The 24,111-nt window shown below is 40.0% G+C and overlaps 1 protein-coding gene across 1 annotated transcript in view; it reads left to right on the forward strand.

Annotated features, from left to right (window-relative positions):
- Window positions 1-3,635: 3,635 nt before the first annotated feature.
- Window positions 3,636-24,111, forward strand: part of sf3b3 (splicing factor 3b, subunit 3) — a 53,569-nt gene continuing 33,093 nt past the window's right edge. The window contains exons 1-12 of the mRNA XM_059992506.1: window positions 3,636-3,789; window positions 4,830-4,988; window positions 5,464-5,619; window positions 10,208-10,378; window positions 10,821-10,993; window positions 11,904-12,045; window positions 16,205-16,317; window positions 18,144-18,281; window positions 19,160-19,263; window positions 20,361-20,526; window positions 20,771-20,866; window positions 21,465-21,537. Of these exons, the coding sequence (XP_059848489.1) occupies window positions 4,919-4,988; window positions 5,464-5,619; window positions 10,208-10,378; window positions 10,821-10,993; window positions 11,904-12,045; window positions 16,205-16,317; window positions 18,144-18,281; window positions 19,160-19,263; window positions 20,361-20,526; window positions 20,771-20,866; window positions 21,465-21,537 (1,402 nt within the window). The 5' untranslated portion in view covers window positions 3,636-3,789; window positions 4,830-4,918. The remainder of the gene's footprint in view (window positions 3,790-4,829; window positions 4,989-5,463; window positions 5,620-10,207; window positions 10,379-10,820; window positions 10,994-11,903; window positions 12,046-16,204; window positions 16,318-18,143; window positions 18,282-19,159; window positions 19,264-20,360; window positions 20,527-20,770; window positions 20,867-21,464; window positions 21,538-24,111) is intronic.

Consider the following 24,111-nt stretch of genomic DNA (forward strand, 5'->3'; position numbering starts at 1 on the left):
CAAGAAAAGCAAGAAAATGTGCCTTAGTGACTACTGCTTGTTGGCTATAACATCACCATCATGATGAAGTGCTCGAGAGGCTGGTCATGGCACACATCAGCTCCAGCTTTCCAGTCCACCTCGACACACTGAAACATGTCTGCAGCAGACACCATCTCTCTGCCCCTACTGATTCAAATTCACTTATCACATGCCCATTGAAATATACAGTGAAATGTGGTACTTGCATCAACAACCAACACAACCTGAGAACAGCCTGTAAGTGTTGCCATACATTCTGGTAGCAAAGTAACATGCCCAAAATGCTTGGCAAAACAACATGGAAAACGAAAAAACAGAACACAGCAAGCAACAGAAGAACAACAGTAAAACATTCCTCCCACCCATACCCATACACTGTCCTACAACTCCAGGACAGGCCGTCTGCAGTCACCAGCTTCCAGTGGACTTAACGATTCACAGATATTGAGCCCTTGACTTCCCCAGTGGACTTGTAGACTCAAGGCTCCAGCTATCGGGCCTCAACTTCCGGGCTTCTGATTGAGCTTCAGCCTGCGATCTTTAGCATTGATCCAGGACTTGTCGATAGCAATGACAGGCCTTGAACTCATGTCTTGCATACTTAGGAGTTACTGGCCCTCGTGGGAGTGAGTGCCTCACTCTGCATCTGGATACTTGACTTTCTTACAAAGAGACCACAATCAGTAATAGGGAGCAACACTCCCACACAATTATTCTGACCAGTGCTGCATCCTTAGCTCCTGACTCTACTCCCTGTAAACTCATGACAGTGTGGCCAGCTTCTTCTCTATCTCCATCTACAAGTTTGCAGATGATACCAATGATACCACTGTAGTCGGCTTCAAGTAATGATGAGTCAGAGTACAGGAAGGAGATAGAGACCTTAGTGACATGTTGTCATGACAATAACCTTCCTCTGTATGTTAACAAAGGAGCTGGTCATTGACTTTAGAAACAGGGGTGATGCACGTGTTCCTATCTGTATCAATGGTGCTGAGGTTGGGAGGATTGAGAGCTTCAAGTTCCCAAAAGCCTGTCTTGGTTCAACTATATTGATGTCTTGGACAAGAAAGCTCACCAACACCTCTACCTCTTCAGGAGGCTATAAAGACATTCAGCAAGCACCTGTCAACTCTTAACAATTTTTATTCATGAACCATAGAAACCATTCTCTTTCGATGCGTACCATTTTTGTATGACAAATGACTGCAAGAAAGGAGTTTTCAACTTCGCTCAGCACATCACAGGAACCAGCCTCTCTTCTATGTCCATGCTTCTCCCTGCCTCCGTAAAGCAACCAGCATAATCAAAGTCCCCACCCACACTGGCCATTCTCTCACCCATTGGGCAGAAGATACAAGAGCCTGATAGCATGTAATACCAGGTTCAAGAACAGTTTCTATTCCACTCTTACGTGATAAAATGTACTCTTGCTCTCACAATCTACCTTATGATCTTACAATTTATCATTTATTCACTCTGCACTTTTTCAGTAGCTTTTACACGTTTTTCTGCATTGTTGTTTTATCTTATTCTAGCTCAATGCACTGTGTAATGACAACCTGCGTACTTTTCTTTTTCAATATTTTTATTGATCTTACATAAAAGAATACAGAGTATAGTAGGATATATATTATATATCGATTACAATATATTGGAATCACAAATATTGTCTCATTACCCCATATCCATATAAATTAAATTTAAACATAATATTGAAAAGAGATAATTTTATTATACAAAAAAAAATCTAAACCCACTACCAGAAAAAAAAAACGCTGTTTGGTTATAAAAAAGAAAAGGAAAAAAATCCTTATGATATGTGAAACATATTATCAGCCAACATCTGTGCTTAATAGCAAATCAAAGATTTTGAAAATAATTCAAAAAAGGTCCCCACAGTGTTAAAAATATTTTCTTGGTTCAGAAATTGAACAGTGAATCTTCTCTAAATTTAAAAACGACATAACGTCATGCAACCAATGAGTATGAGTAGACAAAGTGGCATCCTTCCACTTAAGCAACAATGCCCTCCTGGCTATAAGAGAAATAAAAGCCAAAACGTGCAAATCGTGTGTCTCCAAAATAATGTCATTTCCTCCAACAACACCAACTAAGGCAGTCAAAGGATTAGGTTTAAAATTTACTTTAAGAAGCACCAAAAAAGTTTGGAATACTTCCTTCCAAATTTTTCAAGACTCGCACAAGTCCAAAACATATGAATTAGTGAAACTTCTCCATTGTGCCATCAATCTCTATAGGGAGATATATCAGAATAAATATGAGACAGCTTATCTTTAGTCATGTGGGCCCTATGAACCACTTTAAATTGTAGAAGGGAGTGACGGCACATAACGATGAGGTATTAACCAATTAAAAAATTTCATTCCAAGTATCCTCAGAAATTGGAATCTGTAAATTTTGTTCCCAGAGATTTTTAATTTTTTCTAAAGGAATCTTTCTCATTCCCAACAACATACCGTAAATATTAGAAATAGATCTATTATGGAAGGGTTTCAAATTAAAAATTTTATCAAGTAAATTTTTATCTGGAATTTTAAGAAATGCATGTACTTGAGAACACAAAAAGTCTCTAATTTGTAAATATCAAAAAAAAGTGGGTTTTGTGTAGGCTATATTTAGCTGACAGTTGTACAAATGAAGAGAGACTATCTCCAACAAACAAATCCTGAAAACATTTAATACCTGTACTCAATCTATTCCATTCTTTAAAAACTACATCAGTCATAGACGGTTTGAAAAAATAGTTAGAAAAAAAGGGACTTGAAAGTGAAAAACTCAATAAACCAAAATATTTTCTAAATTGTACCCAAATCCTCAAAGTGTGTAACTACAAAATTATCAGTTAAGTTACTTAAAGATAAAGGAATTGAGGATCCGAGAAGAGAAATAATAGAAAATTTATTAACAGAATTAGCTGGAAACCCAGACCAGACAGTCCTCTTGATTAATATAACCAAAATGTAAGATTCCGTATATTGACTGCACAGTAATAAAATCTAAAATTGGGTAAGGCTAAACCTCCATTCTTTTTAGCTTTTTGAAGATGAACTTTATTTAATCGAGAAATTTTATTTTTCCATATATAAGATATAATAGAATCCAGGGAATCAAAAAACGATTTAGGAATAAAAGCAGCTACGGCCTGAAATAAATATAAAAATTTAGGCAACATATTCATTTTTATAGAATTAATCAGCCAATCAACAATAAAGAGAGGGGTGACCAATTCGATAGTGCCTTCTTAACTTAATTCAGAAGTGTAAAAAAAATTCTTTTAAAAAGGAAATTATATATAAATATAAAAATTTTATGTAATTTATATAAAAATAATACAAATTATGTTACATAGCAAATCATGCTGCAATTCGAAACGAGAGTGAGGAACGGAAACGAGCGGGCTGAAACCGCCGACAGGCTTGTACCCTGATCGAGGGACTTGGCCATCTTGTCCATGTGTCTGAATAGCTGCCTGACGAAAATACTTCACAACTCTCCGTAAGGGTGTTCAAATGTGTGAGAGTTGCTTTGCGACATAATTTGTAATTACTTGACTACGAGGAGCAGTGTGCCGAAGGGTGTATTCGCCTTTGAGCTTGTCTGTGCCGAAGGGCCGCGTCAGGCGGGCGCAGGCCAGCCGTGCAGACGGACAGGACCCTGGGCCGGAGAGGGAAGGATGGCGCGCTGAGGGGAGGATGTCCTGCCGAGTCTGAGCGCGCATCGGCCGCATCCGGACTCCCTCCGCAGGTAGGGTGGCTGCCGCCGATCCCAGGCATCGCGGCCCAGCCTAATCTGGCGATATTTCAGGGAGGCGGCCGCCAATAGGTGTTCAGAGACGGGTTAGGTTTTCGGGCCTAGGTGGCAGCACATTGTCCCCCGTCTTGCAGGCGGGCGGGCCGTGGGTAAAAATAGGACTCCGGGGGTGGGAGAGTTTAGTGGAACGGGACGCCCGGGGGGGGGGGAGGTAATTGGAACGGGATGCTGGGGAGGGGGAGATAACTAGAACGGGAGGCGGGGGAAGGGGAGGTTATTGGAATGGGGATTGGGGGGGGTAATTGGAACGGGATGCTGGGGAGGGGGAGATGATCGGAACGAGGTGGAGGGGGAGGTAATTAGAACGGGAGGTGGGGGGAAGGGGAGGTTATTGGAATGGGGATCGGGAGGTAATTGGAACGGGATGCTGGGGAGGGGGAGATAACTAGAACGGGAGGCGGGGGGGGAGGGGAGGTTATTGGAATGGGGATCGGGGGGGGGTAATTGGAACGGGATGCTGGGGAGGGGGAGATAACTAGAACGGGAGGTGGGGGGAAGGGGAGGTTATTGGAATGGGGATCGGGAGGTAATTGGAACGGGATGCTGGGGAGGAGGAGATAACTAGAACGGGAGGCGGGGGAAGGGGAGGTTATTGGAATGGGGATCAGGGGTAATTGGAACGGGATGCTGGGGAGGGGGAGATAACTAGAACGGGAGGCGGGGGAAGGGGGGTAATTGGAACGGGGAGCGGGGGAGGGGGATGTAATTAGAACGGGAGGCGGGGGGGGGGGGGCATAAAGTACTGGCTTCCCATGCATTTCTCTCCAAGGAAAATAAAAGTTGTGGCATCTGGGCTGTAGATTTGAACATTTAAGTTTTCCAGTTACCTTGTGGTCCTGAAGCAATATAAACTAGAAATGCTCAGGTCAGACAGCATCAATAGAAAAAAGCAAAGTTAATGTTGGAACAGTTTTCAATTGCATTGTGTCTTTGTGTTGTTAATTTTCTTTTGTTCTTGTAATTAAAATTTATAGATTCGATTTGTATTTTGTCTGCAACATCTCTTAAACACTGGAAGCGGGATCTTACTCTCTTTATTTGTGATAAAAGAAATTGTGGAATCATGTTTTTATATAATCTGACCCTTCAAAGAGCAACTGGCATATCACATGCCATTCATGGAAACTTCTCGGGTAAGAATCTGCAGACAAGCTGGTTTGGTTTGACTTCTGTTAGTGGGATAGATTGTGCCATCAGTTTGCTGGTGCATCAATAAGAAGTGGAAACACTGCAAGTGACACCTGTAATACTCAGTTATGCTGGTGGACTGTAGGATGTGTTCCGGTGCTTTCTTTGAATTCCAAAGCCTAATGAGACGACTTTTATTTACACTTGATCCTAGCTTTTTTTATACGCTGACTTTGGCTTAATCATTCACTGTATTTAGAATGTTTTGAATTCGGGTCCTGTTTGACTTTTTTTCAGAATTATCACTGACTTGTGTTACATGAAATTTGATGTTTTGTTGCAGCAGTACAATGCAAAGATGTAAAAATCTGCAATTCTAGCTGCAGGAGATTATTTTGCAGAACTGTTAATGCTAAGTTTTTGGGCTTTATGGTATAGAAGTTTCAGAATTGTCCTTCTGATTCATATGTTTCAATATAGGCACCAAAATGCAGGAGATCGTTGTTTCCAGGGGGAAAATCCTGGAGTTGCTGCGTCCAGATGCAAATACTGGGAAGGTGCATACCCTGTTGACAGTGGAGGCCTTTGGGATCATTCGTTCTTTGATGGCCTTCAGGTTAACTGGAGGTACCAAAGGTAGGAATCTTAAATGTGTTGACCTCTTACAAAATTGCTTGTAAATTCAGCAATTTTAAATTAATCTGTCATCTCATCTCATTTGGACAGGCTTCTAGTGCTTCATCCAAATGCTTTCCTCTCAGTAAAGACAAGCATAAATGGCATGGAGATGATCAATTCCATATAGGCATTTTCCATCATGACTTCCTGAATCATATATAGAAATACCATCTTGTCCTACATCATTCCTAATCCAAATGGATGTTTGAGATCATGCAGTGGTATGGGAGATTTAATTTGATCCCTTTTAAGACTATAAAACAGCTGCTCCACCATTCCATCACAGCTGACTTATGATCCCTCTCAACCCCATTCTCCTCCTTTCTCCCTATAATCTTTGATGCTGTATCAACCTCCGCTTCTAATTATGCCCAATGACGTAGCCCCTTAACTCGCTGACAATGAGTTCCACAGACTCAACATCTTTTGGCTAAAGAAATTCCTCCTTTGTATTCTGAGGCTATGCCCTCTGGTCCTACACTCCCCCACTAGATGAAACATTCTCTCCACATTCACTCTAAGGCGTTGTTGGTCGGGGTCTACCATAGACATTGCGTCCTAGCTGTCTACGTGATATTCAAGCCAGTGCAGTACAATAGGGAGAGCAAGCTGTTGTCCAGGTATCAGGCTCCCTGATGAATCAACAGGAACGGCAGAGACCAATACAGTTTGGCACCAGCGGCGTTGCAGAAGTTGCCAGTTAGCTTTGAATTCAATGTAGGACTGCTTTAGGGACCTACCCTGGATTTTTTCCTTTAAGTTTACTCTCAAACCCTTCTCCGTAGTGGGTATAGCTGCAAACGGTGGAGGTTGGAAAATGAGTTGCCTTCCATAGCTGATGAGCCCCATCTGCCTGAAGCAACTGGTTTTAAGGGGCCAGTAACTTGATACTGCTCCTTTTAAAGGTAGAAATGGTTCCACTGGGCTTAATAGCTAAGCCAACAGTTAAGGCCAGGAGCTGGACTTGGTTATCAGAGGCTGTTTGAGACACACCCCATTGAGAGCATTTAATAGGTAGTGCAAGCTTTTGCCCACTACCTCCCCTGGCTTTAACAACCTTAAAGAACCTAATTGATCTAGATCCTTCAATAATTGATAAGTTTCAATGCGATTCCCTCCTGTGCCTATTCTTCTAAAATTAAGTCCAGGCCCAGAGCCACCAAATGCTCTTCATGTACTAACCCTTTCATTCCCAGTATCATTTAATCATTCCTGGAACTTAGTGACTTCATTCACGTGAACATTTTGGTTTAGAGATTTGATTGAAAGGATGTCTAATAAGTGGTTAGTTGTAAGCCACAGTTCCATCATTGGATGGAGCAGTTGGAAATGTGTGAACCCACTTAGGAAGTCACTAACAGGACTGGATTTTGATTTTTTTGTTGCTTCATAGAAAAAGGTTCTGAGATGATCAGCATTGGGAAGTATCTCTTAAATGCTTGAAAACTTATCAGTGTAGCTGTATGTATACTATAAAGGTGATTGGAATTGGAATAAATCGTGTCTCTTATTTCAGTGGCTATTCTGAACTTCTTGTTAGCCCCAGCTTTTAGCTACCATTTTACCATTGTAGAGCAATGTAAGAAATGCATTTTTCAAATAGTTATCTTCAAGAAATTTGATTTTGCATTAACTGCTCAGTTGGGAGTTTTCTGTTGATCTTGGGTTAGGGAGTTCAAATCATGATTTAGTTTCATGAAGCAGGCAAGGAAAGATTCATTGTTTTTGTACTTTCCTGGAATGTGTTTGTCCCTTGTTGCCTTTAGGAAGGTGGTTGAAAGGTTTTATTCACATTTCAAATACATTACAGAGGACAAGAATCCACTAAATTTATCTGAAGCTGCAGTAATGTATAAAGCAGCCTTGTTGCCTGCTTACCTGAGGAACAAACCAAATAAAAGTGTCACTTATACTGATTTTTCTTCTTACTGCTCAAAACTGAATTCAAATACTTAGCTGCCATAATGATACTTTCAACTTCTGCTCTGTAATTAATGTGTTTAAATTGCCAATACAGGATTTATTCAAGAATCAGATCTCTAACTAATCAACCATACCTGGGTAATGGTTATTAGTTGATATAGACAACGAGGTGACCTGTTGGAGCACCCTTTGAGAGAAGGGTAGTGCAGTCTGATGTGACCAGAATGAACATTAAATTTTCCTGAATGCTATTGGTATCGCTTTACTTTGGAAATTGAAGAAGAAAACCTCCGTTTATTAACCAAGAACAATGCGTAGCAAGGCTCCTTGTGTAATTTCTGGTTGAACTGCCACCTGCCTCTTGTTGACATTCTGGAGACGTGCAGTCCTTTCATCCACCGTCTCTTCATCTCTTCTGCTGTTTGTTCTTTGTCTCTGATCTTGGAGACGTGCATTTCTCAGCTCCTTTGTCTCTTCCTCTCTCCTCCTCCTATGCCAGTTGTCATTTTGGAGACATGCATGCCTCTCCTCCTCTGTCTCTTCTCATTTTCTGTCCTGATTCTTTGACCTTGGAGTCGTGCGGCCCTGGGCTCATCCGATTCTTGTTCTCTCCCTCTCCTTGCCACTTCCCGATGACATTTGGTGTCATCTCTTGACCTCAATAGCCACATAACCATATAACAATTACAGCACGGAAACAGGCCATCTGGGCCCTTCTAGTCCGTGTCGAATGCTTACTCTCACCTAGTCCCACTGACCCAAATGTCCTCTTCTCTTTCTACGTGGCATAATTAGGCTGACCATATTTTTTGTTACCCTAATGCTGGATAGAAAATTTGAAGCAGTAACACCAAAGCCTCCAGGATGCTGATTACTCTTGATGATATGATTGCCGCTCTCCTAAATGGGTGTGATATAGTCACCGCTGTCCTTTGACTACAGCAAAGGATTTGATGGCTGTCTCGAAGTATGTCATTACCATAAGATTTAATTATCTCTTTTTGATGGGTGGCAGTTAGATTTGTCCCAATCCTGCACGTTCTGATGGTGATTAGCAGAATGTGACCGCTCGAAATAGAGCTGCCCTGCACTTTTCCTCCGGTTGGTGTCGCTGCTGATGCTGGCCGTGCACATGCGTCGTGGTGTGTCACGGTTTCCATCATGGCTGACATCAGCTCTCAGGTGAAAGTGGGGCTGTTGATTTTGGCGAGTGAGCAACTTTATGCAAATATATAACCCTGAACTTTGGATTCATTCTGTGTTAGTGCATTTTAAGTCGATTTAGCCAAAAATAGTGCCGCTGTAATGCACCATTTGCGCTAATTGGAGGTCACAAACAGCATGAGAGTTTTAGTAGTATATAGATTAATTTTTTAAAATGTAGAGCAATGAAGCATGGAAGCAGGCCCATCAGCCCAAATCGTCCATGCCAACCAGGGTACCCAGACTCATTTGCCTACATTTGGCTCATATCTCTAAACCTTTCCTATCCATGTAATTGTCTTTTAAGTGTTACTGTAACTGCCTCAACCACTTCTGGCAGCTTGTTCCAAATGCACACCATCCTCTGTGTGAAGAAGTTTCCTGTCAAATCCCTTTTAAATTTTATCCCTCTCTTCAACACATGCCCTCTAATTTTTGATTCCCTTTCACTGAGACAAACACTGCATCTCATGATTTTATGCCCTCGTTATTATTTTATATATCACGTTTTGGTTTCCTGTGTTCCAAGGAATGACGTTCTAGCTAGCCCAAACTCTTGATTTCAGGCCCTCGTGTTGTGGCAGCATGCTTGTAACTTGCTCTCTTTCCAACTTAATTTAGTCTCCTGCAACAGGGTAACCAAAACTGTATGTATACTCCAGCTGTGGCTTTGCCGACGTCTTGTACAGCTGTATTATGACTTCTAACACAGTGCAATGCCCTGACTGATAAGCCAGCATGTCTCATCTGTGATGAAGTGCTGGAGAAATGTGAATTTCTACGTGGAGGCCTCTGTCCTATGACACATTCCTCAATCCCACATGGTGAAAATTCCACCATAGTCATGCTGTTTCGTTGCAGGAAGTATGGCAACACTTGTAGGTTGCCCAGCACAATCCTCACAAATGCAAAGGATGCATTTTGCTCTATGTTTCAATGTACATTTGAAAAAGAAAGCCTATCTTTACCTTTCTCTGGCCTGAAGTCAAATGGGGTCTGAATACAGTTAGTGAGTACCCATATATCTTTTATCTCAGTCATCCATCACACCCAAGATCTGAATTATAGATAAAAGCAATCAAAGTTGGCAACTGGTAGGACAATGTTTAGAACTGGAGCTCAAACATAATTCATTTGTGGGTCCACACTTGACCATTGTGATCATTGCCATATTGCTAGTTTGCTTCACCATTTTGGTTGACAATTGTCAGGTGAAAGGAAGTTGCCCTGATGTGTAAAAGTATTTGCCATGTTTTCCAAGCAAACACTACGGAAACTCCCAGAGCACAATAAAGAAGTTAACTCCCATTGCTAAAGTGTTCTGGTGATAGGGGCTTTGCTTGTATCTACATTGATAATGCATTGTTTTGTCTTTACCTCTATGCTTTCATCATAAATCTTGCTTCTATTTTATCCACAGATTACATAGTAGTAGGCAGTGACTCTGGCAGAATTGTTATCCTGGAATACCAGCCTTCCAAGAATATCTTTGACAAGGTTCATCAGGAAACCTTTGGAAAGAGTGGATGCCGACGCATTGTTCCTGGCCAATACTTGGCGGTTGACCCAAAAGGTCGTGCTGTCATGATAGGTAAGTGGCAGGAGAAAGTAAGAACCACCGTGAGACTGCCATCCAGTTAGATTCTGACTAATCTGCTGCACCACCTACTTACCTCACTATTGTCTTGTTCTTGAAAACATCATGTGAGAGCAAGAATCTGAGACTGAATATTTGGAAGTCTCACCTGAAATCAGTTTGCCTACTTTCTGGAAGGGAGTGGAAATCAGGAGTAGAAAATCTGGAAAATTTCTCTTGATGTTCCCTTGTGTCAGAAACTGATAGGTGAAGGTAATTGTCTATCCCTTGATAAGGTGACTAATACTGAACAAAGTAGATGTCTTTGCTTTGATTCAGCTGTGTGTTTATTATTGTGCTTTGAGAGATCTACAGTATATTCATATTTTTTTAAAGAAAATAGATGTTAACGTTGTGCCTCTGGTTCCATGACATAAGTGGTTTGGTTTCTTGCCAGGTGCCATTGAGAAGCAAAAGCTGGTCTACATCCTGAACAGAGATGCTGCTGCTCGTCTCACCATTTCTTCACCACTGGAGGCTCATAAAGCAAATACTCTGGTGTATCATGTTGTTGGTGTCGATGTGGGCTTTGAAAATCCTATGTTTGCTTGCCTTGAGATGGACTATGAGGTATTTGAGCTTTAGAGGATTGTATGTGTGTTAAAACATTTTTTTTGTTTGCTGTGGCATTGACTGCCAAATTATTGCAGTTAACTTTTGAGAAAATAGTTTTTCAAGTTTTCTCACTTTCTGCAATAGTTTCAAGGTATGGACTCTTTATAAAGAATGATTTTTGTAGTTTGGACTCTGGTTGATGTGCACTTGAGCTTTGGGGATTATATTGGCAAGTACAGTCATATTTGTTCTTTACTGTGAATTTTTTTGTTAACCGGCTGGTGATTGAAAGACTTGGACAGTGGCTAACTGAGATCAGCTATTTCTGCACGGGCCAAGTTGAGTATCACATCTGGGACTCATGGTTCAGTATGTAATTTGTCACTTTTAGGCAGGAAGATTTTGCTTTAAAATTTTAATATAAACCTTGCATGAATGACCAGCTTTATAGTTTCATTATAGAGTATCAGTTGCATGCATCCCTGTAAAATCAGATACTTTATCTTCAAGTCAACTGCTTCTGAGGCTCTGAATTATGCAATAATGGTTCAGTTGCTAAATGATTGTGCTTGTAGAAACAATGGTGTAAATATTCACAGAAGAAAATATAGTTAATGTTGATCTTCTATTAAAGCATGTTCAGGAACTTGCTGTATAGATTTAACATGATGCCAAATCTTTGGGAGTATTCGGATTCTTGATTGCTATTCATTGACAGTTGTGAGATGGTGTAGCATTAAGAAAACCTGGTGACTTGGTCAGCTTCCAATGGATAAAGGAATGAAATGTGTTCAAATTCCATACTGACCTGATATTCAGGTTAATGGCCATGAAAAATAATTCAGTCATCATTTGTTGAAAAGTTTACAAAAAATTGTGAGTTAAACAGTCAGTTTTGTGTTTGTGTTCTTTTCCTCTGTTGTAGGAGGCAGACAGCGATCCTACAGGTGAAGCTGCTGCTAATACTCAGCAGACATTGACATTCTATGAGTTGGACTTGGGCCTAAACCATGTTGTGAGGAAATACAGTGAACCCCTGGAAGAGCACGGCAACTTCCTGATCACAGGTATGGCCAAGTAGACTGCAAATTGATTAAATGAATCTTGGTAAGCTGGCTTCAGTTCATTTTCACTGTACAAATAGAGTCAGATGTCATCTATGCTGAAACACACCAATTTACCTTGATATGATGGAATAAGAATTCATAGTGGGAAAGAAAGTTTTTTTTTAAAGAAAGAATAGATGCTGGAAATCTGAAATAAAAATGAGAATACTGGATACATCTGAAAAGAGAAACTGAATAATTATTTCAGATTAAAGATACTTCACTGGAGTAATGGGAATTTAGCTGGTGGATTACTTAAAAAAACAATTTATTATCTTAGTTCTTGGTGTGTTTATATCAGACTATTATCTTTAGGTCTTGAAGTCATTGGTTTATTGTGGAAACTCTAGGATAAAATGAAACCACTTTTCCTGGCTAGGGAGAAAAGCCTTTGTTAATTTTACCAAGGTTAACTAAATTTGAAGGCAAATTATAAAAGTTAATGGTAAAGATCTAACTGGCAACATAAGGTCTGGTTGATGCATGTTCTGCAGGATTATGGCAGCTGTGGCTTGCATCTGAACCTACTTTATTACTGTCTAGAGTAGTGGTCACCAACCTTTTTAAGCCCAAGATCCCCTACCTCAGTCTTAGTGAAAGGCAAGATCGACCTACTAAATCATTTAGAGAAAAAAACGGCTCAGATTGTACTTCCAACTTGAGGCCTTTTATTTAGGCTAATTGTATTTGAATTACATAAAATGCTTTTGTCAAACTTTCAAATTAATTCAATCAAGAAAACACTGTATCTGGCATATCAAACAGGCCATAGCTGTCTTGCTTTAAGAATATTACAATACTTCATACCTTTCTAAGTTTCTTTATTTAATTTTATTTCAACACGAAAAATAAATTAATAAAGATTGACTCTTGCACTCAGTGTGATGACTGGGGCTGAATACTTTCTGCTAGTTCCCTGAAATTTGGCTCATAACTACAGAAGCCAGTGTGAGAGGTGTCTGTCAGTAAGACAGCTCCTGTACTTACATTTAAGAATTTTCATCTGTGAAAATGCGATTTCACACAGATGCGTTGACCCGGAGTAGGCTCTGACTTTTAGTGCATATGTGGTGAGACGAGGAAACTTCTCCCTGCTGACAAGTCCCCAAAAGTCACCGTCTCTTCATCTTGCTTTAAGCTCGATGTCATTTTGCAAATCAATTATTTCCATTTCGATGTCACTTGCTGAAATTTGGCTGCTATCTGTTCTATATCAATGGGCAGAAATGGGTTTGAAATAAATGCATCAATATCTTTCATAACGTTTAACTCCCCAAAATGCCGATCGAACTCTACTGCTCAGGGCGAAAGCACTATTTTCTTTGGGAAAGTGTGTCAGCCTCCCATTCTTTAAATTTGTAATCCAGACACTGAGCTTGGCCTTAAATGCATTTACTGTGCTTATCATGTGGGGCAGGTGTCGGTCTTTTCCCATGAGATTGTTAAGTGTGTTTAATATAGCCATTAGGTCTGTCAGACACCTTAAATGCACTAGCCACGCATCATCTGACAGTTCCTCGTGCTCCTTGTTTCTTGTCGACAGAAAGGTCTTTTTCTCAGGCAGCAAGTCAACAAATCGTTGCAGCACTTTGCTGTGACTCAACCACCTAACATCAGCATGAAGAATTACGTCTCCGTAAACGGCATCAAGCTCATCCAATAATGCCTTGGAACAAGCGGAGCTGAAGAGCTTTTACTTGAATCAAGTTTATCAGTTTGACCACCAGTGTCATTACATGAGAAAAATCCACGACCTTCCCAGCCAAGGCCTGCTGATGAATCACACAGTGATAATTCAGGAAGTTGGAAAAACCAGGGTCATTAAGGGACAGTGCTATAAAACCAATGCGTACACCGCACATTGCTGGGGCCCCATCAGTAGTAATTGCCACCAGTTTATGAATGGGGATGTCATGTTGAATGACATTTTTTAAAATCGTAAATATCCTCACCTCTCATTCTCTCCTTTAAGTGCAAAAGAGTGAGGAAGTCCTCCTTTGTTGTAAAATCCTGGAAAGCCATTCTGACAAATACGGCAAGCTGAGCTGTTTGCATTACATCCAGGGACTCATCGAACTGTAGTGAAAAATATTCAGAGTGACAAGTCCTTTAACACTTGTCGATCCCCATCCTCTGACAGTGACTCTACCCTCCTTATCTTTGTTGCAGGGCCAGGCGGTATATTACGTATTGCGGTTTTGATGTTGTCTTTGTTTTTAAAGTAATTAAAAACAGCCTGTGTGGTACTGGCCATTGCTTCCTTGAATAAATCGCCATCTGTAAAATGCTTCTTGTGTTTAGCCAAACGGTGACTTACACAAAATGATGCTTCAATAGCAGCCTTATTTTGAGCAGCATGTTTTGTGAAAAATGATTCCTGGGCCTTCAACTCTGATATCAGCTCCTCAACCTTCCTGGCACGGATTGCACTCTTTGGGGGGTAGGTGTCTTTAAATTTCTGGTGGTTGATCTTGTGCCGCTCCAGATTCCCTCTTTAGTCAGTGCACAACACAACAGAGCTCTTAAAGATAGCGGAGACAAGGGATATGGGGAGAAGACAGGAACGGGATGATCTGATTGTGGGATGATCAGCCATGATCACAATGAATGGTGCTGCTGGCTTGAAGGTCTGAATGGCCTACTCCTGCATCTATTGTCTAACAGACATACACAGTTGTCTTTCACCAAGGTAAATAGAAATCCCTCTTCCCATTCCAGATGGAATTTGTACATCTTCACCTTTTGTGGAGCCTCCACTATACTAGCTAGCTACCTTGCAGGATATGACCAGCAAGTGCATATTGACATTTGCAACAGTCTGTACTCTTACCTAATCTAATTGGCCACTTTGATGCAGCACAAGCTATGCTGAAACCGTGGTGCATGGCGGAGGGGCGATACACACGTGCACCGGGCAGAAAGAACGGAACTAAAACCTCGCAACACCGGAAGCAACCTCTCTTTACAAACAGCTTTCCGTAGCAGGAGAATTGCTATATTACTATTATCCTAATTAGTATTACTTATTTTTATAATACTTGCGTTGCAACAGTATTTGTTTTTTTTTGGGATCTTCCGGGATAGTCTCAAAGATCGACCGGTCGATCACGTTCAACTGTTTGGCAACCACTAGTCCAGAGAACACTTGTTATTGATGTTCTTACAAAAGCACAGTATTGACCAACAAAAATGGCCTTGAACTGAGAGGCTGCTGCTCATAGACAATCTGCAGTGGAGTTTTGGAAGAAGGGTGACTTCAATTTAGGGTAAAAGTTGGGATAGTTCTGGTTAAGTATGGTGTGGGAAAATATGTTCTGTAGCATGAGAGGACTGAGCACATATAGTCCTACCAAGAGTGGGATAGGTGGTGACTGATGAGACTTAACACAAATTGCAGATCCTTGCCTTGGAATTTTCTCATTCATTGAGGTTGAGGGCAACGATTCTGGCAGGAACAAAGCTGTGACAAATGGTTTCCACTTGAAATTCAACCTACTGCAAAACAAATTTCACAGCAAATAGGTCAGTGATAGTAAACATGATTCTGATTCTAAAATACATTTTGGATTACCAGAACTTGTATTTCTCCAAGTCAGAAAGTAATACAGTAATGAAATGGGTCCTTTGGCTGACCGGGTCTGCTCTAGCCATTAAGTGCGCATTTACTCTTAATCCTACATCAATCTGATTTTTTTTCCCCCCTCTCCACATTCCATTAAACTCAGTTTGGAATTCTATCTCCTGCTGTACACTAGAGGCCTTTTATCGTTGCTGATAAGGATATCGCTCATGTCTTTGGATAAGTATGTGAATAAGAGGGGTTTAAGGGGATACAGTTCAAATGGAGAAAAAATACTGTATGACTAGCTTGTTAACGATAGACATGGTTGACATAAACAAACTGGGCTGAAGGACCGGATTGCATCCTGTATTACTCCTGACTATATGGGAGAGTACCTGCTCGGTGCAGAATCCACACATGAGTGAACCTGGGATGCTGGAGCTTTGGGGCAACAGGTCTACCGATTGTTGCATTGTTCACTTAGGCTGCAATTACCTTAAAACTGAAAAATGGTGTAAAGTTGCAGTATGTTGAAAATTAAACTTCTATTCCCTACAGTTCCAGGAGGCTCTGATGGGCCCAGTGGTGTACTAATCTGCTCTGAAAATTACATTACGTATAAAAACTTTGGAGACCAGCCTGATATCCGATGCCCCATTCCCAGGAGGAGGGTAAGAAATTTATTGCATTTTGTGATCACCCACATTTAATTCATTTTTGCAGCAAAGATAGGAATTTTGGTTTGTGTGTAATTTGAATGTTGAAAATTGTTTAATATTGTAGAAGCAATTGGCATTTTTGGTGTGTTCCACAACTTCTCAAAAGCCCTTTAATTGTAGCTGCTGTTAATTTTGTAGCAGGATTGAACAGCATATTTATGTACAGCCAAATACGAAATCAGTGGCAGTGGTAATCTGTTTTGTAATGTTAAAGTAAGGAAAATTGTTGGCCATAAAGATAGAAGGTCGCTGGTTTTCATTTGGTAAGTGTTTTGTCTCCCCTCCATGGCAGCATTCGTAGCAGTGTTGTACTTCATCTACTTTGTGCTCCTCATCTGAAGCTTGGTTTCTGCAAACTATTTGGCTGAGTTACACTGATGTCTGTAATAAACATCATTAGCTATTCAGCTTTTCTGCAGTTTATTTGATTTGGATGTGTTTTGTGTTAATCAAAGATTCTTTTGGGTAGAGAATGAGTGGCTCAGTGTGGAGCATGCATGTAGTCAAAGTATGTATGAAAAATAATTTGTACCTTCAGTCATCAATTATAATTACATAGGAAATAGAATTAGGATATTTAATAATCCTATCACCTATAACTTCATTGAATGCCTGAGAAGGCCCTGTGACCTGTTATTTTTGGGTTCTAATGTTGGGTTTGAACGCATTTAGCCTCTTTATTGGTATCCTGCTAGATAATGCCCCTCTATTTTGACTTTTAGCTTCATCCTCTCAATGTAGGGGAGTGAAGTTAGCTGGATTTCTGCATTTGCCTTCCTTGTTCTCCCCCCCCCCCCCCCCCCCCCTTTGCTAATAATGTATAGACAGTGTCAGGATTTTGCATTGACTGGCTATGCACTGGGGATCTTTCAGGGTGTTTACTAGTTTTTTTTCAGGTGGCAGGGTGGAGATGTGTATACCAAAGGAGCTGTAAAGCACTCCTTCCCTCTGCTTGCCTGCAGGTCACCCTTGGGCAAGGTGTAGTACCTGCATAGCCCTACCGATTAGGGTCACATGAAGCCATGGGAGCAGGTGGTGAATGTTAATATGAGCAGATGTTGTATATCACAAGTCCTGGTTATGTGACCACTGGTGTCAGGCAGACAATCTGAAGAGTATTGATAATGGCTGGCATCCTCAATCTTGTAAACACACGGCACAGAAGAATGCAATGACAAAACACTTCTGTACAAAAATTTGCCAAGAACAGTTGTGGTCAAAAGACCATGATTGCCCACATGATATGACATGGCACTTGATGATGACGGTGATCACTGGTCTTTTGCATCCTATAAGGCACAAACTTAGGGTATAATGTTTTATTGTCAACTTGCTTGTTTGAGTACAGATTCATAGGATCTGCTGACACTCCAAGGCAAAATAACCTATTTGAGTCTGGGTCTTGCTCTAAACATTACCACTGTATCATCAACACTGGATGCATTTCAGAAATTTGACTTCGTCAACAATGCATCCTATATCTGATGCCTATGACCTAGAAGCACAGCTTAAACACAGGGTTTATCATTGTAACGTGCCTCCCAGGTTGTTCCCCACCTCAACTTTAGCAGATTGCTCTTGTTTCATCTTAGTTAAAAATCTAGAACTTCAGACAACTAAACAGTAATTAAACAGGTTATTAAATACTGACAGAAACCATAGTCCATAACAAAAAAGAGCAAATCAAACTGTTACGTTGAACCCACAGTTGCATAGGATTGATTACTCCTATAAGTGTACCACAGGTGACATTTAAAATGTGACTTGTTTTCTCCTAGAATGACCTGGATGATCCCGAAAGAGGAATGATCTTTGTTTGTTCTGCAACGCACAAAACAAAGTCCATGTTCTTCTTCCTGGCACAAACTGAACAAGGTGATATCTTCAAAATCACACTTGAAACAGATGAAGACATGGTAGGTAAACTCTTAAGATTTCACACTTTGAGTTTGACTTGGGGACATTAGGTAAAATCCTTGCTAATTCAGTGAAAGAGAATGGCTCTTAAAGAGTGCCATATTAAATTAGTTTCTAATTGATTGGGTTTATCAAAAAAATTAAACAACTTTTTTAGTGGGTTTGAGTTAAAATATTTTTGATAATCAAAATCATTCAATATTTTTAACACCTAGTTAAGCTCAAGGTGTGGTTTTACTGCCTGCCAGTTTTAAGGGCAGGGCTTATCCTGTTGCCCCTCCTTAAGTTGTCCCATTTAAGTCTGGGTATGTACTGTCTTAATTTGGGATTTAACCACAGCTGAGGAAGCTGAGACGCCGCAAGATTTAAGTACAATTCATCATTTGCTGCTGAATATGGGTTCTCATGTTTTTTTTTGAATATGTGATGCATTCACTTAAATTTGTTGTTTTGTTTCTGGTTTCCTGCCAAATGTTTATTTTCTCATCCTGAATTAAATTTATTGACATTTCTTCATTGTGGTTAGGTTAAAATTACAGAATTCTTGATGACTTAATGCAGTTAAAGATGGGCTTTAAATGCAGGAAGAACTATATTCCATAAATAAAGGGGAAAAGCAGATCTAACTTTTGCATCCCTTACACCCTCAAGAATCGCTAAAACTCAATGCTGATACAATTTGAATGCTCATGGAATGTTTGTTTTCCTGAAACAGACTTAGTGAAAAGCAATTACTGAATTCCGTTTTACTTCTGGTATCTATTAAACTTTGTATTTTTTTATTTCTCTTTCGTAGTCATTCACTGTCCACTTCCTTCATCCTGTTGCTCGTACTGTCAGTGAAATTCATGAAGCCGTGTTCATTGTATGTTTACAGGTGACTGAAATCAGGCTGAAGTATTTTGACACTGTTCCTGTATCCACTGCTATGTGTGTGCTGAAGACTGGATTCCTCTTCGTTGCCTCAGAGTTTGGCAATCAGTGTGTATTCATTTTTATTATTCATGCTGGACATTTTGAACAGCTTTTCCTATATTCCTGTTCTGGGTTGAGTGAGTGTTAATACGTCCAATTGAAAAATACCCCTAAGTGGTTTACTGTTTGACATCCTTTGAAGGCAAACCTCGGTGTGATAAGTGAAGGATTCTAAGTTTTTGTGGCCTTCTCAGTGAATGTCATGGAGCTTTGCCTAATTTCACTAACCTAACTGGTTGTGTTACCAGCTATCTGAATTATTACCAGTTGGTACATTTAAAAGGTGATAAGCAGAGAAATTAGGTCTCTCAATTTCTATGATGTTGCTTGGTATCAGCTTTGGTATTTGGGGAAAAAGGAATTTTCCTGTGTATACTTGCCACGAAGTGTAGAGTAGACCAGCTTGGTCTAATGTATGGGTATATGGCCTATTGAAACTGCTATTGAATCAGTTTCTCCTTCTTGGGCAATGCTCTGAACAGCCAGCACTTCTATAATTCCTATTCCTCCACATTCTCCCAACACCTGCTCCACTTTACTCTTACTTGATGTTTATGTTGTCATAAATCTCATGTCTTGGTACCCTGCCCATCAGTCGTCTTAAAGCTACGGGTGCTGAAAATCTGAAACATAGAAATTGCTGATAATCTGCAGATCAGGTTGCATGTTGGAGACTGAGCGTTTCAGGGTGAATCTCTCACTCGCCTGTCTCAAATTTCTCTTGATGCAGTGTCCAACTTCTAAGTATGGAAAGGCTTTTGTGCTGACTGGAAATCTCAGTACTCACACTTACAATACTTTTCTTCCTCTAAAGATATTGGTCTCTGCTGATTATATCATATTGAACTTTGGGAAGGGGGGGATAGGGTGATCTTTTGAACAGACTGTTCAGTTGCCCTTGGCTCAAAAAGATTGTTTTCACTTTTTAGAACACTAATTGTTACCTTAGTTTTTAAACTTGTTTCGAAATGAGTATGTATGTAATATCTGGGTTTGCAGGGATGAAATTACCAGCCAGATCACAGATTTAATAATTGAGTGCTGACAGATATAGTTCATGTAATGTGCTTTTTAAAAATAAATACACAACTTTCATATTGCAGTTACCTTTATCAGATTGCACATCTGGGAGATGATGATGATGAACCAGAATTTTCTTCAGCCATGCCCTTAGAGGAAGGAGATACCTTTTTCTTTCAACCACGACCTCTTAAAAACTTGGTATTAGTGGATGAACTGGACAGCCTGTCACCAATTTTGACATGCCAGGTATATAATGCATTCAAAACCCTTCCCTTTGCAGGTAACTCCATCCTCCATTTTTTTCATGTTTATTAGATTGCCTAGATCAAGGAACCTTTTCGAATTGACTGTGACAGAACTAGTCATTGCTGTAAATAGTGCTAACTCAATTAATCTTAAAAAAAATCAGGTTTTACTTATTGTTCTGGCTATTTATGTATTCATACCTTTGCTCTTAAGTGTTTAACCATTGTTTTCATTTTACTGACAGATTGCTGATTTGGCAAATGAAGATACACCTCAGTTGTATGTTGCTTGTGGGCGAGGGCCAAGGTCATCGTTGAGAGTCTTGAGACATGGTCTTGAGGTACGAGACTTTTACTTAGATAATAGAAGGACAGGAGTAGCTTCACTGTTAGTCACTTCAGGATTTGAATGTAATCTGAAAGTTCATAGAATTATCCGGTAGCTGGTCCTGATTCCCACTTTAGACAGCCTCATTAGATATTTGTAGTTAGAGGTCACGGCAGGCTTTGTTTCCACTGTGTCTGAGGTACGATGGCAGATAGGTATTAGTGAAGGCTCTCGTTCTGACGCGGCTGGCAACACCTCCTGTGCCTTTTTTATGTGTGTACGTTTGGTGAGGAAGGGCCTGGGTTACTGTCTGCACTACTGCTGAAATGATGTGAATCATGTCTCTTCTCCGAAAAGTATTTGGGGAAAATTCTTCTTCTCTGATTCAGCAGAATAGCTCTGCGCAACTCATTTGTCAAGTTGCTAGTTTTCTAAGCATTTCAGTTTAACATTGAGAAGACCAAAACCATTGTATTTGGCCCATATCAATTGTCCATAATCTCCAGTTGCATTGCTAGCTGAATTGAATTTACAGTGAAGGAAAAATTCCTTTGAAGTGGATAATGTAGAAGGTGAATGTTTAATATACTTGCCAATTTTTTTTTTGACAGGTATCAGAAATGGCTGTCTCTGAGCTGCCTGGTAATCCTAATGCTGTGTGGACTGTAAGAAGACACGTGGAAGGTATGGTCTGACTAATGTAAGACACCCTTGTCTTGGATAGGATGAAGTATTATTTGTATGACGATATCCAGCAATTACACTGGAGTCACAACAATTCAAAATACATTGAGGGAAGCAAGAGTTCTGACTCAACATATTTCCACATTGAGTTGTAAATGTAATCTTTTTTTCATTTTGACTTGCTTAACCCACTGGGTAAACCCTCCCTGATTTCCTATTAAGCGGCATGTATTGTTTTGTAAAGTGGAATTCCACAGCAACCGGAACTGGCATTTCATCAATAGACATACCTGCCTGTTATGGCTTCATGTCAGCCCAAAATCCTTATTCTTGCCAGCCTGGTTCTGAAACTAAAGTTACTGAAAGCAAAAGGATTGATCTGTTTTGCATTTCTAATGTTTGAAATGTGGTCTTTGTACATTGGATTAGTCCTTATTTAGAATGACTTGCATTGATTTGACACTAATTTATATCTATCGGTAATTTGCAAACCTGGGTATTGTGTACATAATTGTGTTACCAGGGTGGTAAGATAAAAGGATTTGAGTTAAAAATTTGTTTAGTAGCTATGTAATTTATATACATTTTTAAGAAGCCATTGATAATAATGACCAGAAATTACTGAATTGTCTTCAGGGAAGACAATCTATCGGCTTATCTGGTCTGGCCTGTGTGACTCAGCACCTAGCAGTTTGCTTTTCTCTGAATTGACTGACAGACTACTCAGTTTGGCCAAGACTATAATGGCTACTATCTTCCCTCTGCTGATTAATCATTACTGTTCCATTTTGAATAACATTTTGAAGAAACAGTGAAAGTAAGAAGGGCACAGAATGTGCTTTTGGTGAAGGACTTCAGTGTCTATCGTAAGAGGTGCGTGGTAAAACCACCACTTATTTAACTGTTGTGGCCTGAAGGATGTGGCTGCTGGTTTGGTTCCACTTCAGGTGGTAAGTGAACTAACAAAAGGCATTGACCTACTTGACCATCTCCTTTCCAGTCTACCAGTGGAACATGTCCACTGTGAACCAATCCACAATCTTTAAAGCTCCACACTATCTGTGCCAAAGTAGCCTGTTTAATTATAGTTGATACACCATCAACCTCTCCAAATGTTCATTTTCTCCACTACTGGAGATAAAGCATATAATCTTTTAAAACAGTCTGCAGTTGCTCCCATAATCTCACCACCCCACATCCCGGAAACTGACCTTTTTTCTACCAAGGGCAGAAACCCAGCTGAATTTTATCACCCACTTGCTTTCCTTGTACGCTAATCTGATTTGGAAATGTATTGGCAGTCTTTCATTGTCAGCACAGGGAAGTGTGCCTGTGTTCTTGTATTTTTCTCTTTCCATTAAATAGCAATCATGAGTGGATTTGAACTTCCTAGCCTAGTGTGTTTCACTCAGTAATTTTCTCATCTGTGACTTAATCTGGGGTTAGGTTATTGAATGTAAATTGGGGTTAATCTGGAAAGGCCTGCTGTGATTTTTATCATTGTGTCTTAATGTAAATGATGTACAAAACTGAAAACTGCAATATTGGTCTCTTGGGCTGGGTACAGAAAATTTTGATTATCCTTAAATATTTGCAAGCAATTGTATGATAATCAGATCAATCAAAACCATTAGCAAACATGGGATAAACATTTTTCTTTCAGTCAATTGAGTAAATTTACTTCTAGGTTTTGGTTGGGAATGAGTAACATTTGGCATTCCTGCAGCACTTTAATTGTTGGGAATGGAAATGGCTACTTTCTGATTATTTTCAAATGAATGATGCTTTTTACATGAGCTTCTTTGAAAATAGTGCTCTTATAAATTTTAAAAGAACATAAACTTGTTTTGTCATTTAAAACATCCTCTAATTTGGGGCAAAACCATTAAGTTTTGTAAATTGGCTGATGGATTTATGTTAGTTCCCATTTTATAGTTTCATTTATAATGGCAACTGACATTTGACATCTTGCCTGCAGTGTCTGGTCGGTAAGAGTTCGTATTTGCCTAGCCTAAGTGATTGTTTTGCTGTTTATAGTTTATACCCTGGTTGTCTCTTTTGGGTGTGAAAGAGCAGTACTAACCCTGGCTGGTATATGGTGGCTCAATCTCTACCAATACCAAGCCTCTGTTTCTCTCCCACAGGTGGCCGGGGAAGGTGCTACTCATTCTAGGTGCGTACCTGCTGCTAGGGCCTCCGGGATATTGGTTTAGGACAAACATGAATGGAAAGCTGCAACGTTCCCAACCTTCCCATCCCAACAATAGAACCATTACGAGAATCAGCAAGACTATTGTCAATGTTGTCATTAGGTCTGATGTACTTCATTGGTATTTATGCAGGAAAGTGCATCTAAGTGACTGCGCTGCAAAAGTAGTGCTTCACAGTTTTTGATTGCAAGCTCCTCAAACACCAAAAGTTTAACCTAATGTGAAACTCAAAACTCCCCCTCCAAACGTGACTCAGGTTTGGAAGTTCATAATAACTGTATTTTCATAATAACTTCATTTGGATGTAGGAACTGTTATACTTAACATCCCTAAATAACATTTATTGTATTTTATTGTGGGGGTT

The sequence above is a fragment of the Hypanus sabinus genome, chromosome 17, assembly GCF_030144855.1.
Source record: "Hypanus sabinus isolate sHypSab1 chromosome 17, sHypSab1.hap1, whole genome shotgun sequence".
Classification (NCBI taxonomy): domain Eukaryota; kingdom Metazoa; phylum Chordata; class Chondrichthyes; order Myliobatiformes; family Dasyatidae; genus Hypanus; species Hypanus sabinus.